This window comes from Pseudophryne corroboree, chromosome 9 (assembly GCF_028390025.1).
Source record: "Pseudophryne corroboree isolate aPseCor3 chromosome 9, aPseCor3.hap2, whole genome shotgun sequence".
Classification (NCBI taxonomy): domain Eukaryota; kingdom Metazoa; phylum Chordata; class Amphibia; order Anura; family Myobatrachidae; genus Pseudophryne; species Pseudophryne corroboree.
Window position 1 is genome coordinate 95,881,423 of NC_086452.1, and position 18,585 is coordinate 95,900,007.

The 18,585-nt window shown below is 46.7% G+C and overlaps 1 protein-coding gene across 2 annotated transcripts in view; it reads left to right on the plus strand.

Moving 5' to 3' along the window:
• The window catches only part of PCSK9 (proprotein convertase subtilisin/kexin type 9), an 82,851-nt gene that overhangs the window by 49,168 nt on the left and 15,098 nt on the right, over positions 1-18,585 (plus strand). For both annotated transcript variants that reach the window (XM_063939664.1, XM_063939665.1), the window contains 2 exons: positions 14,372-14,549; positions 14,646-14,827. In XM_063939664.1, the coding sequence (XP_063795734.1) occupies positions 14,372-14,549; positions 14,646-14,827 (360 nt within the window). The remainder of the gene's footprint in view (positions 1-14,371; positions 14,550-14,645; positions 14,828-18,585) is intronic.

The window sequence follows — 18,585 nt, forward strand, 5'->3', positions numbered from 1 at the left end:
TACCCTGGATAAGGATACCATTTTATTGACCTTGGGTCATATTAAAGACGCTATCCTATATATGAGAGATGCTCAGAGAGACGTTGGCCTACTGGGTTCAAGAGCCAACGCCATGGCGATTTCTGCTAGTCGAGCCCTGTGGACCCACCAATGGACGGGTGATGCCGACTCAAAGAGGCATATGGAAGTTTTGCCTTACAAGGGTGAGGACTTATTTGGGTAAGGTCTCACGGACCTGGTTTCCACAGCTACTGCAGGTAAATCTACTTTTTTACCTTATGTTTTCTCACAGCCAAAGAAAACGCCACATTATCAGATGCAGTCCTTTCGGTCATATAAGTCCAAAAGAGTACGGGGATCTTCCTTTCTCACCAGAGGTAAGGGCAGAGGGAAAAAGCTGCCAGCTACGGCTAGTTCCCAGGAGCAGAAGTCCTCCCCGACTTCTACTAAATCCACCGCATGACGCTGGGGCTCCGCTGAGGGAGTCCGCCCCAGTGCGGGCACGTCTTCGACTTTTCAGCCACGTCTGGGTTCAATCACAGGTGGATCCCTGGGCAATAGAAATTGTATCCCAGGGTTACAAGCTGGAATTCGAAGATGTGCCTCCTCGCCGGTTTTTCAAATCGGCCCTACCAGCTTCTTCCCCAGAAAGGGAGGTAGTTTTAGATGCAATTCAAAAACTGTGTCTTCAACAAGTGGTGGTCAAAGTTCCCCTGCTTCAACAGGGGACGGGGTATTACTCAACCCTGTTTGTGGTCCCGAAACCGGACGGTTCGGTCAGACCCATTCTGAATTTAAAATCCCTAAACCTATACTTGAAAAGGTTCAAATTCAAGATGGAATCGCTCAGAGTGGTCATCGACAACTTGGAGGGGGGGGGATTTTATGGTATCAATGGACATAAAGGATGCATACCTTCATGTCCCCATATATCCTCCTCATCAGGCGTTCCTGAGATTTGCTGTACAGGATTGTCATTACCAATTTCAGACGTTGCCGTTTGGGCTTTCCACGGCCCCGAGGATTTTCACCAAGGTAATGGCGGAAATGATGGTGCTCCTGCGCAAGCAGGGAGTCACAATTATCCCGTACTTGGACGACCTCCTGATAAAAGCGAGATCAAGAGAACAGTTGCTGAAAAGCGTGTCACTCTCCCTGAGGGTGTTGCAGCAGCACGGCTGGGTTCTCAATCTGCCAAAGTCACAGTTGGTTCCAACGACCCGATTGACTTTCATAGGCATGATTCTGGACACGGAACAAAAAAGGGTTTTTCTCCCGATAGAAAAAGCCCAGGAACTCCAGAACTTGGTCAGGGACCTGTTGAAGCCGAAAAGGGTGTCGGTCCATCAATGCACTCGAGTTCTGGGAAAAATGGTGGCGTCTTACGAGGCCATTCCCTTCGGCAGGTTCCATGCGAGGACTTTTCAGTGGGACCTTCTGGACAAGTGGTCCGGGTCCCATCTACATAATCATCAGAAGATCAGCCTGTCCCCCAGGGCCAGGGTATCTCTCTTGTGGTGGCTGCAGAGTGCTCACCTTCTAGAGGGTCGCAGGTTCGGCATTCAAGACTGGGTTCTGGTCACCACGGACGCGAGCCTCCGAGGATGGGGAGCAGTCACACAGGGAAGAAACTTCCAGGGACTGTGGTCAAGCCAGGAGGCTTGTCTGCACATAAACGTACTGGAATTTAGGGCCATCTACAACGGCCTACGTCGGGCGGAGACTCTTCTTCGCAGCCTGCCTGTTCTGATTCAGTCAGACAACGTCACAGCCGTGGCTCATGTAAACCGCCAAGGCGGAACAAGAAGCAGTGGCGATGGCGGAAGCCACCAGGATTCTTCGCTGGGCGGAAAATCATGTAAGCGCTTTGACAGCAGTCTTCATTCCGGGAGTGGACAACTGGGAAGCAGACTTCCTCAGCAGACACGATCTCCATCCAGGGGAGTGGGGGCTTCATCAAGAAGTCTTTACAGAGATTGCAAGTCAGTGATGGCGTCATGCCTCAACAAGAAGCTTCCGAGGTATTGTGCCAGGTCAAGGGACCCTCAGGCAGTAGCAGTGGACGCCCTGGTGACATCGTGGGTGTTTCAGTCGGTCTATGTGTTCCCTCCTCTTCCTCTCATCTCAAAGATATTGAGAATCATAAGACGAAAAGGAGTACAGACAATTCTCATTGTTCCAGATTGGCCTCGAAGGGCCTGGTATCCGGATCTGCAGGAAATGCTCACAGAAGATCCGTGGCCTCTTCCTCTCAGAGAGGACCTGTTGCAACAGGGGCCCTGTCTGTTCCAAGACTTACCGCGGCTGCGTTTGACGGCATGGTGGTTGAACGCCAGATCCTAGCTGGGAAGGGCATTCCGGACGAGGTCATCCCTACTCTGATAAAGGCTAGGAAGGAGGTGACAGTGAAACATTATCACCGTATCGGGAGGAAGTATGTCTCTTGGTGTGAAACCAAGAATGCTCCTACGGAAGATTTCCATCTGGGCCGCTTTCTCCACTTCCTACAGACTGGAGTGAATATGGGCCTAAAATTAGGCTCCATTAAGGTGCAGATTTCGGCCCTATCCATTTTCTTTCAGAAGGAATTGGCTTCTCTTCCAGAAGTCCAGACTTTTGTGAAGGGAGTGCTGCATATCCAGCCTCCTTTTGTGCCTCCAGTGGCGCCATGGGACCTTAACGTGGTGTTACAATTCCTTAAGTCTCCCTGGTTTGAGCCTCTTCAATCCGTGGAATTAAAGTATCTCACTTGGAAGGTGGTCATTTTGTTGGCCTTGGCATCGGCAAGGCGAGTGTCTGAGTTGGCGGCTTTGTCTCACAAAAGCCCCTATCTGATTTTCCATGTGGATAGAGCAGAGTTGCGGACTCGTCCTCAATTTTTGCCTAAGGTGGTTTCCTCTTTTCATATGAACCAACCTATTGTGGTGCCTGTGGCTACACGGGACTTGGAGGATTCCGAGTCCCTTGATGTGGTCAGGGCATTGAAAATTTATGTAGCCAGAACGGCTCGGGTTAGGAAAACAGAGGCACTGTTTGTCCTGTATGCAGCCAACAAGGTTGGCGCTCCTGCTTCTAAGCAGACTATTGCTCGCTGGATCTGTAACACGATTCAGCAGGCTCATTCTACGGCTGGATTGCCGTTGCCAAATTCGGTAAAGGCCCATTCCACTAGGAAGGTGGGCTCTTCTTGGGCGGCTGCCCGAGGCGTCTCGGCATTACAGCTTTGCCGAGTGGCGACTTGGTCGGGTTTAAACACCTTTGCAAAATTCTACAAGTTTGATTCCCTGGCTGATGAGGACCTCATGTTTGCTCAATCGGTGCTGCAGAGTCATCCGCACTCTCCCGTCCGTTTTGGAGCTTTGGTATAATCCCCATGGTCCTTACGGAGTCCCCAGCATCCTCTAGGACGTAAGAGAAAATAAGATTTTAAACCTACCGGTAAATCTTTTTCTCCTAGTCCGTAGAGGATGCTGGGCGCCCGTCCCACGGCGGACAACATTCTGCAAGACTTGTATATAGTTATTGCTTGCATAAGGGTTATGTTACAGTTTGGATCGGTCTTTGACTGATGCTGTTTGTTTCATACTGTTGACTGGTTCGTATATTCCAGGTTATACGGTGTGGATGGTGTGGGCTGGTATGAATCTTGCCCTTGGATTAACAAAATCCTTTCCTCATACTGTCCATCTCCTCTGTGCACAGTTTCTCTAACTGAGGTCTGGAGGAGGGGCATAGGGGGAGGAGCCAGTGCACACCCATTCTAAAGTTCTTTGTAGTGCCCATGTCTCCTGCGGAGCCCGTCTATACCCCATGGTCCTTACGGAGTCCCCAGCATCCTCTACGGACTAGGAGAAAAAGATTTACCGGTAGGTTTAAAATCTTATTTTTTCAACTTCAGTTCTTAAAACCTTCAGCAGCTTATACTTAATGCATCTGTGTCGGGTATGAGATCTACATAGGAAGGTCTACAGTCATTAGGTCGACCACTGTTGGTCGACATACATTAGGTCGACCTGGTCAAAAGGTCGACACATGAGAAGGTTAACAGTAGGAAAGGTCAACAGGGTGAAAGGTTTACACACAAAAGGTCGACACCAAATTTTTTATTTTTATTTTCAAATTTCTCATACGTCCTAGAGGATGCTGGGGTCATCATAGAACCATGGGGGTATAGACGGGATCCGCAGGAGACATGGGCACTTTAAGACTTTGAAAGGGTGTGAACTGGCTCCTCCCTCTATGCCCCTCCTCCAGACTCCAGTTTTAGAATTGTGCCCAGTGAGACTGGACGCACTACAGGGAGCTCTACTGAGTTTCTCTGAAAAATACTTTTTTGTTAAGTTTTTTATGTTCAGGGAGGCTGCTGGCAACAGTCTCCCTGCTTTGTGGGACTTAGGGGAGAGAAGTATGACCCACTTCCAGTGAGTTCAAGGGCTCTGCTTCCGGCTACAGGACACCATTAGCTCCTGAGGGTGCTGATCGCTGGGTACGCCTAGATGCTCACTCCCGCAGCCCCCTTTCAGAGCCAGAAGACAGGTGAGTAACCGAAGAAAAGAAGACTTCAGCTTCACTGACGGCATTTTCTGAGGTACCGCGCAGCGGGCAGACGCTGCGCGCCGAGCTCCCACACACAGCACTACAGGGTGCAGGGGGGTGGGGGGGCGCCCTCGGCAGCTAAAATCATCCTCATTATTCCACTGGCAAGAGGGGACATTAGTACCATGGCACTGTCCTAACCCCCGCCAGTATAAATATCAGAAAAAGCGGGACAGAAGCGCGCCATTAAGGGGGCAGGGCTTCTTCCTCACAGTTCACGGTGCCATTTCCTCTCCGCAGGCTGCAGAGACACTGGTCCTCCTCACACTGACAAGTACCAGGGGTACAAAATGGTGGGGAGGCAGGTCAATTGGTGCAATATATATGTGATTGTAAAAGCGCTTTAGGTCTGAGGCAAATTCTCGGTGATTTCAGACCCATTGATTTAGCGCTGGGTTGTGAGCTGACAAATCCCCTCTGTGTCTCTCTGACAGACTTTACTGTGGGTCTGTCCCCTATATGCCCGGTGTGTCTGTGGGTGTTGGGTGCACGTGTGTCGATATGTCTGCGGCTGAAGGCTCTTCCCAGGAGGAGGCTGTATTAGGGACACAAACGGCTGCGGGGGTGACCCTGTCGGCACCGCCGACGCCGGATTGGGTGAATGTGTTGAACGCCTTGAATGCTAATGTGGCTCTTATTAGTAAGAGGCTAGATAAGTCTGAGTCTCAGACCCAGGCATGGAAGAAATCTGTAGAAGATATGTTATTGCAAAGTCAGGTCCCCTAAGGGTCGCAGAAACATACGCTGGCCCAGTTGGCAGACACTGATACCGACACGGACTCTGATTCCAGTGTCGACTATAGCGATTCCAGATTAGATCCAAAATTGGCAAAGAGCATTCAGTACATGATTGTGGCGGTTAAAGAGGTACTACATATCACTGAGGACCTGGCTGTCCCTGATAAAAGGGTCTGTATGTATAAGGAAAGGAAACCTGAGGTGACGTTTCCTCCCTCTCATGAACTGAACACGCTATTTGAAAAAGTCTGGGAAGGTCCTGACAAAAAGTTTCAGATTCCCAAAAGAATTACGGTAGCTTATCCGTTTCCCTCGGCGGATAGGGAAAAGTGGGAGTCACCCCCCACTGTGGACAAGGCCCTGTCATGTTTGTCTAAAAAGGTGGCTCTCCCGTCACCTGACACGGCGGCCCTTAAGGATACTGCGGATCGTAAACAAGAAACTACGTTAAAGTCCTTTTATGCGACCACAGGTACGCTACTTAGACCTGTCATTGCGTCTGCGTGGGTAAGTAGTACTATCGAAAAGTGGGCGGACAACTTGTCTTCTGAAATAGATACCCTAGATAGGGATAGCATCCTCTTAACGCTGGCTTATATCAAGGACGCTGCAGCATACCTTAAGGAAGGCTGCAAGAGATTTTGGTCTTTTGGGATCAAAGGCCAATGCCATGGCAGTCTCAGCTAGACGAGCGTTGTGGATTCACCAATGGAATGCTAATGCTAATTCCAAGAAAAGTATGGAGTCTCTACCATATAAAGGTAAGGCCTTATTTGGTGACGGCCTTGATGATTTGGTATCTACAGCTACCGCGGGTAAGTCATCCCTTTTGCCTTATGTTCCTCAACAGCAAAGGAAAACGCATCACTATCAGATGCAGTCCTTTCGGCCCAATAAATACAGAAAGGGCCGAGGTTCTTCCTTTCTTGCTACTAGAGGAAGGGGAAGAGGTAAACGATCACCAGCCTTGTCAGGCTCCCAGGAGCAGAAGTCCTCCCAGGCGTCTGCCAATTCCACCGCATGACGTTGGGGCTCCTATGCGGGAGTCCGCACCGGTGGGGGCACGTCTGAAACTCTTTAGTCAGTTTTGGGTTTGTTTGGACCTAGACCCATGGGTTTTACAAATAGTATCCCAAGTGTACAAGCTGGAGTTTCAAGACGTTCCCCCTCGCCATTTTTTCAAATCGGCCTTCTCTTCCGGACAGGGAGGTAGTTTGCGACGCAATACAAAAGTTGTGTCAAAATCGTCAGGGTTCCCCAGTCACAACAGGGAGAAGGTTTTTATTTGAGCCTGTTTGTGGTCCCGAAGCCGGACGGCTCGGTCAGACCAATCCTAAACCTGAAATCCCTAAATTTCTACCTAAAGAAATTCAAATTCAAGATGGAGTCTCTCCAAGCAGTGATCTCCAGTCTGGAGGAAGGGGATTTTATGGTGTCGGTGGACATAAAGGATGCCTACTTACATGTTCCCATTTATCCTCCGCATCAGGCTTACCTGAGGTTTGCAATTCAGGATTGTCATTACCAATTTCAAACATTGCCGTTTGGTCTGTTCACGGCTCCGAGGATTTTCACCAAAGTGATGACGGAGATGATGGTTCTCCTTCGCAAGCAGGGAGTCACGATTATCCCATACTTGGACGATCCCCTGATAAAGGCGAGATCCAGAGACCAGTTGGTGCAAAACGTTGCACTCTCCCTGACGGTTCTTTAGCAACATGGTTGGCTCCTAAACTTGCCAAAATCATAGTTGATTCCGACGACGCGGTTGTCGTTTTTGAGAATGATATTGGACACAGAACTACAGAGAGTCTTTCTTCCAGTGGACAAGGCTCTGGAACTTCAGAGTCTGATCAAACAAATTCTGAAACCAGCAAGAGTGTCAATCCATCAATGCATTCGGTTGCTGGGGAAGATGGTTGCGGCCTACGGGGCCATTCAGTTTGGCAGGTTCCATGCCAGAGTGTTCCAGTGGGACCTGTTGGACAAGTGGTCCGGGTCCCACCTACACATGCACCGGAGGATAATCCTGTCTTCCAAGACCAGGGTATCACTCCTGTGGTGGCTGCACAGCTCTCACCTCCTAGAGGGGCGCAGGTTTGGGATACAGGACTGGATCCTGCTGACCACGGATGCAAGCCTCCGAGGCTGGGCGGCAGTCACAATGGGAGAAAACTTCCAAGGAAGATGGAAAAGTCAGGAAACTTGTCTCCACATAAATGTTCTGGAGTTAAGGGCCATTTACAACGGCCTTCTGCAAGCGGAACATCTTCGAGGTCTGCCTGTACTGATCCAGTCGGACAATGTAACAGCAGTAGCGTACATAAACCGTCAGGGCGGAACGAAAACAGAAGCCACAAGGATTTTCAGCTGGGCGGAAAAGCATACAAGCGCTCTGTCAGCGATCTTCATTCCAGGAGTGGACAACTGGGAAGCAGACTTCCTCAGCAGACACGATCTCAATCCACGAGAGTGGGGCCTCCACCAAGAAGTCTTCGCAGAGGTGACAAGTCGTTGGGGAGTTCCTCAAGTAGACATGATGGCATCTCGTCTCAACAAGAAGCTTCAGAGATATTGTTCCAGGTGAAGGACAAAGATCCGGGCGATCCTCATTGTCCCAGACTGGCCAAGGAGGGCTTGGTATCCAGATCTTCAGGAATTACTCATAGGAGATCCCTGGCCTCTTCCTCTGTGCGAGGACCTGTTACAACAGGGGCCGTGCGTGTATCAGGACTTACCGCGGCTACGTTTGACGGCATGTCGGTTGAGCGCCAGATCCTAGCCCGTAAGGGTATTCCTAGTGAAGTCATTCCCACACTTATTGAGGCCAGAAAAGGGGTAACGTCTAAACATTACCATCGTATTTGGAGAAAATATGTTTCTTGGTGTGAATCCAAGGGGGGTCCTACGGAAGAATTTCGGCTAGGACGTTTTCTCCATTTTCTACAAGCAGCTGTGGTTGCGGGCCTATAATTGGGCTCAATTAAGGTACAGATTTCGGCCTTATCGGTTTTCTTTCAGAAACAATTGGCCTCCGTTCCAGAAGTTCAGACTTTCGTGAAAGGCGTGTTGCACATCCAACCTCCGTTTGTGCCTCCAGTGGCACCATGGGATCTTAATGTGGTGTTGCAATTCCTTCAATCACATTGGTTTGAACCTTTACGGACGGTGGAGTTGCAATTCCTCACTTCGAAAGTGGTCATCCTGTTGGCCTTGACATCTGCAAGGCGGGTGTCTGGGTTAGTGGCCTTGTCTCACAAGAGCCCTTATTTGATCTTCCATGAAGCTAGAGCTGAATTGAGGACACGTCAACAATTTCTACCGAAGGTGGTTTCCTCTTTCCACATAAACCAACCTATTGTGGTGCCTGTGGCTACTGACGCCTTCGCTGAGTCAAAATCTCTGGATGTGGTCAGAGCTTTGAAGATTTATGTCGCCAGAATGGCTCAGATTAGCAAAACAGAGGCTCTGTTGTCCTGTATGCTCCCAACAAGGTTGGGTGTCCTGCTTCCAAGCAGACCATTGCACGCTGGATCTGTAACACGATTCAGCATGCTCATTCCACAGCTGGATTGCCGTTACCGGAATCGGTGAAGGCCCATTCTACTAGAAAGGTGGGCTCATCCTGGGCAGCTGCCTGGGGGGTCTCGGCATTGCAACTTTGCCGAGCAGCTACTTGGTCGGGGTCAAACACATTTGCAAAGTTCTACAAGTTTGACACCTTGGCCGATGAAGACCTTAAGTTTGGTCAATCGGTGCTGCAGAGTCATCCGCACTCTCCCGCCCGTTCTAGAGCTTTGGTATAACCCCATGGTTCTATGATGACCCCAGCATCCTCTAGGACGTATGAGAAAATAGGATTTTAATACCTACCGGTAAATCCTTTTCTCTTAGTCCATAGAGGATGCTGGGCGCCCGTCCCAGTGCGTACTGTATCTGCAGTTATTAGTTGTGGTTACACACATGTTGTGTTACGTTATTGTCAGCATGTTGCTGCAATTGTTCATGCCGTTGGCTTGTGTTCTGTTGAATGCCACGTTCTGCGGCATGCATGAGGTGTGAGCTGGTATGAATCTCACCTTAGTTTAACAATAAATCCTTTCCTCGAAATGTCCGTCTCCCTGGGCACAGTTCCTATAACTGGAGTCTGGAGGAGGGGCATAGAGGGAGGAGCCAGGTCACACCCTTTCAAAGTCTTAAAGTGCCCATGTCTCCTGCGGATCCCGTCTATACCCCCATGGTTCTATGATGATCACAGCATCCTCTAGGAACGAAGAGAAAAGGATTTACCGGTAGGTATTAAAATCCTATTTTTTTTTGGTGCTGTTTTCACCATCAAAGAACGTGGAACCCTAATTAGTGCACTGCTTCGCGCACCATGCTTTGGGAAAGGTGCCTCACTCCGCTACCGCTGCACTTGGCATAGGTTACTATTCCCAATCGCAGTCCACCTGGATGGTAAAGTATGAAAAAGTTGATTAAAATACTGAAAACCAACAATTCCCATTCACATCCCCGCCACATGGCTCCAAGCCATTCAAAGTCTAATACGTAAATTTGTTTGGGGACGATCGCACACTAGATTCAAACATGATATTCTTTTCAGGCGGAAACACATGAGCGGCATGCAGCTTCCCCATATTCACGGTTATTACCAGGCAGTACTTTTGAACCGAGTTTTAGATTGGACTAGTTCAAAGGACACCAAACTATGGGTCTCTTTAGAGGAAAAAAGTTTTGCTCATTATATTGAGATAGTCCCATGGCTACCTAACTTGCCAAAAATTGACCACCCCACTATTACCCCTACTCTTACTATGTAGAGGAAACTGCATTTGCTTCCACACATTTCTTCCAAATTATTGCCCCAGACTTCCTTTCTCTATAACCCTGACTTCCTCCCAGGTCTTCACGCTACCTCATTTAAATTATGGGCTGAGGCAGGAATTTTTAGAGTAGGTGAAATGATTAGTCCGGGGGGCGTACGCTCATTTGCTGACATCCAATCACTTTGGCCTATACCGAACTCTGAATTCTGGAAGTTTTTACAGCTGCTTCATTTTTTGATCTCACTTGGTAAAAACTCCACATTGTCAAGGAATCTTACATCTTTTGAACAACTATGTGTAGTCCCTAAACCTCCTTCACATGTTGTTGCCCAGCTCCATGCTGCCCTTATTGAGGGTCTCTTTGCCAGTCCTCCCTCATATGAGGCGGCCTGGGAAAGGGACCTACAGGGAAAGAATTCTGACCTGGATTGGGGGGCTATATTTCGTAACGCTCATGCTAGCTCTACGTGCTTGGCCACGCTCGAGACTCGTTTTAAAATTATATACCGCTGGTATAGGATTCCTGTGATATTGCACAAAATGTTCCCTACAATACCCAACACTTGCTGGAGATGTGGGTCTCATATAGGTAGCTTTCTACATGTATGGTGGGAATGCCTGGTGCTCACCACTTTCTGGGCTGATATATTTAAATGTACCGCAGCAATACTGGAAGACGAAATACCCAAAGATCCAGGGTTCTGGTTACTAAATATCACCACAGCGGACGCCAAGACATATAAACACTCAACACTTAGACATCTCAATAATGCAAACTATAAAACCCCTTGCGCTATTTAGACTTAACTAGAGGCAACAGGACATGAATAAACTCAATAAAATAATTATAATTACAAGATAATTTTATTATCTATAAAATCAATCAAATGTAAACACATAAATAGTTCATTAACAACTGGAATGATTAATATGCGCATATAAATGAAACTATAACATTATTTAAATAATAATAATAAAACTACTAATTGAGCATAAGAGGTGGATCATATAACTAATAGTGACTACAGTGGGCTAAACATTGATAATGTCCTTGCTTTTAATTCTCAAATAGGACAGTCCCATCAGATGTGCTCATGAATAATTCATGATTAGATATCATATGGTGTGATATATATGAAGCCTTTGTTTATATATATCTCGATGAATAAACTTATCCAATTGCTCACATAAACAGATGGTTCTTTACTTATGGGATAACCGTTCAAAAGTCATGGAGGAATTGATATAACACCCGGGACTTTAGTGCATCGCAAGCACCTGTAGAATATAGCTCCCGTTTCAATTACCACGAATGGCGTCCTCCGTCTCCCACTGAAACTGGCTCTCGTGCACACACCTTAACTGATTTGGAGAGAGAGGTGTCAGTCCGGCTCCCGGAGCTCTGCGCACTGCAGGCGCTACAGGTTGATTCAGCTCCCGTCTTCAAGCCGCCGCATATAGCGTCCTCCCGTCTCCTGCTCGTCAGTCTCGGACACCACTGCACATCAATGCGGGCAAACAGCCAATGTCCACCTGGTCACAAATAGGGCACTTTCTCAATAATGCAGCTAAAGCGGTCATACCTATGCTCTGGAAATCAACTAGGGCCCCTTCGGTGAGAGATTGGTTTAAGAGGATTGACTACTACATGGAGATGGAGTATATTATTACCTTTACAAGGGGCAATGTTTCGGAATTCTCGGCAATCTGGTCTCCTTGGCTGGAATTCAAAAGTACTCTGTTATACCAAAATTATATTGCTGGTGACCGCTCCTTAACTCCATCTGGTACACTCCTCCTTAACTCTCCTGGTACACTCCTTAACTCATCTGGTACACTCCTCCTTAACCGCTCCTTAACTCTCACAATTGCCCTACAACCCAGGCTGTTACTGCACATATGGTCTATTTTTCTTGATTCTGTCTCATGGGTCTCTTGGACTCCCCGGTTCTCAGACCCCTTACTCCCCCCCTACTTTTCCCTCCCCTCTTGTTATTCTGGTTTATTCCTTTCTCCTATGCTGGAAATCACTCTAGCATATTTTCTTCTCTCTTCTACTCTTTTCTTAATGTTTTCTACTATTTTTAAAAAATTGTATACGACTCCGGTTTAGTATCAAATGTCGATTTTATTATTGTACATGATTACTCTTTTTTGAACCGAGTTTAATAAAAACAGTTTACACAAAAAAAATACTGAAAACCCCCAAAACACGGTGTCGACTATTTGCACCTGTCAACTTTTTTGTCCATGTCGACCTATTGTCTAAGTTGACCATTAGTTGTCGACCTAATGGCTGTCGACTTAGAGCCCGGATACCTCTGTGTCTAACCCTGATAACAAAACTGGTGTGCAGTAAGGATGAGAACATGCATTACAAATACATATTAAAAACAGGGACTGCTAGTTGCATATTCTAATATCCATGTTAAGCTGGCCAATTTGCACTACTGTTAATCTCTTGAACATAGGGGGTCATTCCAAGTTGTTCGCTCGTTATTTTTTTTTTACAACGGAGCGATTAGTCGCTAATGCGCATGCGCAATGTCCGCAGTGCGACTGCGCCAAGTAAATTTGCTATGCAGTTAGGTATTTGACTCACGGCATTACGAGGTTTTTTCTTCGTTCTGGTGATCGGAGTGTGATTGACAGGAAGTGGGTGTTTCTGGGCGGAAACTGGCCGTTTTATGGGTGTGTGCGAAAAAACGCTACCGTTTCTGGGAAAAACGCGGGAGTGGCTGGAGAAACGGAGGAGTGTCTGGGCGAACGCTGGTTGTGTTTGTGACGTCAAACCAGGAACGACACTGACTGAACTGATCGCAGATGCCGAGTAAGTCTGGAGCTACTCAGAAACTGCTAAGAAGTGTCTGTTCGCTATTCTGCTAATCTTTCGTTCGCAATTTTGATAAGCTAAGATTCACTCCCAGTAGGCGGCGGCTTAGCGTGTGCAATGCTGCTAAAAGCAGCTTGCGAGCGAACAACTCGGAATGACCCCCATTAATTCAAAATGCATGATAAAACTTTATTGTTTAGTTGTGTATAGGGTTTGGCCAGATGGGGAAGACATTGGTGCAGGTAATTGTCTTGTAAATGAGTAGTCTGGGCTGAAGTTGAGAAGCTCTGTATTAGAGACAACACTTCCGAAAAGGGTATGGGGCTAATTCAGATCCGACCGCTGCTGCGTGCGATGAAATCAGAACTGCGCATGTGTCTGAGCCACACTGCGCCGGCGCGATGGACAGCTGCTATGGGGACCAGCGCCTTGTGAAGGGATGGTGCGAAGGATGCAGTCACACGGGCGTTCGCAAGGAGATTGACAGGAAGAGGCCGTTTGTGGGTGGCAACTGACCGTTTTCCAGGAGTGTCCGAAAAAACGCAGGTGGGCTCAGGAGTTTTGAGGGAGGGTGTCTGACGTCAGCTCCGTCCCGGATCAGGAGGATTCATTCGCAGCGGCTGAGTAAGTCGTGGGCTGCGCAGAGACTGTACAAATTGATTTTTGTGCAGCTCTACTAACGAAGCGATCGCACACTTGCACAGCGCTTTTACCCTCCCCCTGTAGGCGGCAACTATCTGATTGCAGGGCTGCAAAAACTGTAGCCCAGCGATCAGATCTGAATTACGCCCTATGTCCCTGCATTATTGAACATAACCATTATTAAAACCTGGATGCAGCAGTAGCCGTTTTGGATCACACTGTGTATTAGGCTTAGGGTTACCACCTCATCCCTTTAATTCTGGACACATTAATTACACAGGTTCTGTGGCTGGCTGACTTCAATACTTCATTTCACTTGGTTTTAATAAGCCACAGAACCTGTGTAATTAATATGTGTCCAGAATTAAAGGGATGAGGTGGTAACCCTAATTAGGCTGCGTTCACATGGCGCTGCGTCAGCATCCATTGTACAGTAAGGTGGAGCGCCAGTCAGCCTCTTGCTGGGGACATCACATATTTTAGGGCAAAGTTATATCTTTGGGAAACAAACCTAGAACAGCGGAACAGCAAGAAAATACTCCTTGTAGAATATTATTTTTTTACTTACATTTTATTTATGGTCAGCGCCCATTCATTGTCACATTTGTACCTCCGTGTAGAGAACATTTAATTCAGATTGATATGAGGTGTAATCTGCATTCAGTGAAAGTATATAATGGTGCTGCACTGTCAGTATGGTCCAATGATTACATTGTCTTTCTGTAACGTACAGGATAAGGAGGGTAAGAAAATCTGCACAGCACACAACGCATTTGGAGGTGATGGAGTGTATGCAATCGCTAGATGCTGTGTTTGGCCAAAAGCAAACTGCCAGATTAACGCAAGTGCATCTGATGATGACAACCCAGTGTCCACTGCCAGCTGCTCAGAGGAGGACCACGTTCTCACTGGTACTTACCTTTTATCATTGTTCTGCAAGACCCTACCATAAGCTTAAATGGTTTTACATATTCCAAATAGAACTTATCATACTCTTATTTTCACAGGCTGCAGCTCTCACTCTCTGACCGGCCATTTCAGTGACCATGTGAAGCCGGTACACAGCATTGGGAACAGAGACCCTGTTTGCATTGGGAAAAGTGAGATCACCGCTCATGCTTTGTGCTGTCACGCTCCGAGTATCTCCTGCAGAGTGAAAGAGCATGCGCCTGTGGGCTTTACTGACAAGGTAAGAGTGCTGGCAAACATATATACCCCCCATCTCTCATCTGTACCCAGCATTCTATCTACATATATACCCCACATCTCTCATCTGTACCCAGCATTCTATCTACATATATACCCCCCATCTCTCATCTGTACCCAGCATTCTATCTACATATATACCCCCCATCTCTCATCTGTGCCCAGCATTCTATATACATATATACCCCCCATCTCTCATCTGTACCCAGCATTCTATCTACATATATACCCCCCGTCTCTCATCTGTGCCCAGCATTCTATATACATATATACCTCCTATCTCTCATCTGTACCCAGCATTCTATATACATATATACCTCCTATCTCTCATCTGTACCCAGCATTCTATCTACATATATACCTCACATCTCTCATCTGTGCCCAGCATTCTATCTACATCTATACCTCCTATCTCTCATCTGTACCCAGCATTCTATCTACATATATACCTCCTATCTCTCATCTGTACCCAGCATTCTATCTACATATATACCCCCCATCTCTCATCTGTGCCCAGCATTCTATATACATATATACCTCCTATCTCTCATCTGTATCCAGCATTCTATCTACATATATACCTCCCATCTCTCATCTGTACCCAGCATTCTATCTACATATATACCTCCTATCTCTCATCTGTGCCCAGCATTCTATCTACATATATACCTCCTATCTCTCATCTGTACCCAGCATTCTATCTACATATATACCTAACATCTCTCATCTGCGCCCAGCATTCTATCTACATATATACCTCCCATCTCTCATCTCTGCCCAGGATTCTATCTACATATATACCTCCCATCTCTCATCTGTACCCAGCATTCTATCTACATATATACCTAACATCTCTCATCTGTGCCCAGCATTGTATCTACATATATACCTCCCATCTCTCATCTGTGCCCAGCATTCTATCTACATATATACCTCCCATCTCTCATCTGTACCCAGCATTCTATCTACATATATACCTCCTATCTCTCATCTGTACCCAGCATTCTATCTACATATATACCCCCCATCTCTCATCTGTGCCCAGCATTCTATATACATATATACCTCCTATCTCTCATCTGTACCCAGCATTCTATCTACATATATACCTCCTATCTCTCATCTGTACCCAGCATTCTATCTACATATATACCCCCCATCTCTCATCTGTGCCCAGCATTCTATATACATATATACCTCCTATCTCTCATCTGTATCCAGCATTCTATCTACATATATACCTCCCATCTCTCATCTGTACCCAGCATTCTATCTACATATATACCTCCTATCTCTCATCTGTGCCCAGCATTCTATCTACATATATACCTCCCATCTCTCATCTGTACCCAGCATTCTATCTACATATATACCTCCCATCTCTCATCTGTGCCCAGCATTCTATCTACATATATACTTCCCATCTCTCATCTGTACCCAGCATTCTATCTACATATATACTTCCCATCTCTCATCTGTGCCCAGCATTCTATCTACATATATACCTCCCATCTCTCATCTGTACCCAGCATTCTATCTACATATATACCTCCCATCTCTCATCTGCGCCCAGCATTCTATCTACATATATACCTCCCATCTCTCATCTGTGCCCAGCATTCTATCTACATATATACCTCCCATCTCTCATCTGCGCCCAGGATTCTATATACATATATACCTCAAATCTCTCATCTCTGCCCAGCATTCTATCTACATATATACCTCCAATCTCTCATCTGTGCCCAGCATTCTATCTACATATATACCTCCCATCTCTCATCTGTGCCCAGCATTCTATCTACATATATACCTCCCATCTCTCATCTGTGCCCAGCATTCTATCTACATATATACCTCCCATCTCTCATCTGTGCCCAGCATTCTATCTACATATATACCTCCCATCTCTCATCTGTGCCCAGCATTCTATCTACATATATACCTCCCATCTCTCATCTGTACCCAGCATTGTATCTACATATATACCTCCCATCTCTCATCTCCACCCAGCATTCTATCTACATATATACCTCCCATCTCTCATCTGTGCCCAGCATTCTATCTACATATATACCTCCCATCTCTCATCTGTACCCAGCATTGTATCTACATATATACCTCCCATCTCTCATCTCCACCCAGCATTCTATCTACATATATACCTCCCATCTCTCATCTGTACCCAGCATTCTATCTACATATATACCTCCCATCTCTCATCTGTGCCCAACATTCTATCTACATATATACCTCCCATCTCTCATCTGTACCCAGCATTCTATCTACATATATACCCCCATCTCTCATCTCCACCCAGCATTCTATCTACATATATACCTCCCATCTCTCATCTGTGCCCAACATTCTATCTACATATATACCTCCCATCTCTCATCTGTACCCAGCATTCTATCTACATATATACCTCCCATCTCTCATCTCTACCCAGCATTGTATCTACATATATACCTCCCATCTCTCATCTGTACCCAGCATTCTATCTACATATATACCTCCCATCTCTCATCTGTACCCAGCATTGTATCTACATATATACCTCCCATCTCTCATCTCCACCCAGCATTCTATCTACATATATACCGCCCATCTCTCATCTGTGCCCAGCATTCTATCTACATATATACCTCCCATCTCTCATCTGTACCCAGCATTCTATCTACATATATACCTCCCATCTCTCATCTGTACCCAGCATTCTATCTACATATATACCTCCCATCTCTCATCTGTACCCAGCATTCTATCTACATATATACTAGTGATGAGCGGGTTCGGTTTCTCGGAAACCGAACCCCCCCGAACTTCACCCTTTTTACACGGGTCCGAGCCATACTCAGATTCTCCCGTATGGCTCGGTTAACCCGAGCGCGCCCGAACGTCATCATCCCGCTGTCGGATTCTCGCGAGATTCGGATTCTATATAAGCAGCCGCGCGTCGCCGCCATTTTCACTCGTGCATTGGAAATGTTAGGGAGAGGACGTGGCTGGCGTCCTCTCCGTTTATTCATTGTTGAGTTGATGCAAATATTTGTGCTTGCTTATATCATTGTGGGGACTAGGGAGCAGCTTTATATTAATATAGGAGGAGTACAGTGCAGAGTTTTGCTGATCAGTGACCACCAGTTTTATCCGTTCTCTGCCTGAAAAAAACACTCCATATCTGTGCTCAGTGTGCTGCATATATCTGTGCTCACACTGCTTAATTGTGGGGACTGGGGAGCAGCTGTAGTGTATTATATAGCAGGAGTACAGTGCAGAGTTTTGCTGACAGTGACCACCAGTATACGTTGTCTGCCTGAAAAACACTCCATATCTGTGCTCAGTGTGCTGCTTTATTGTGGGGACTGGGGAGTCAGGACCACCAGTATAATATTATATAGGAGGAGTACAGTGCAGAGTTTTGCTGACACAGTGACCACCAGTATATATAGCAGTACGGTACGGAAGGCCACTGCTGTACCTACCTCTGTGTCGTCATTAAGTATACTATCCATCTACATTCTAATTCTATACCTGTGGTGCATTTTAGTTTTGCAGTTTGCTGACACAGTGACCACCAGTATATATAGCAGTACGGTACGGAAGGCCACTGCTGTACCTACCTCTGTGTCGTCATTAAGTATACTATCCATCTACATTCTATACCTGTGGTGCATTTCAGTTGTGCAGTTTGCTGACACAGTGACCACCAGTATATATAGCAGTACGGTACGGAAG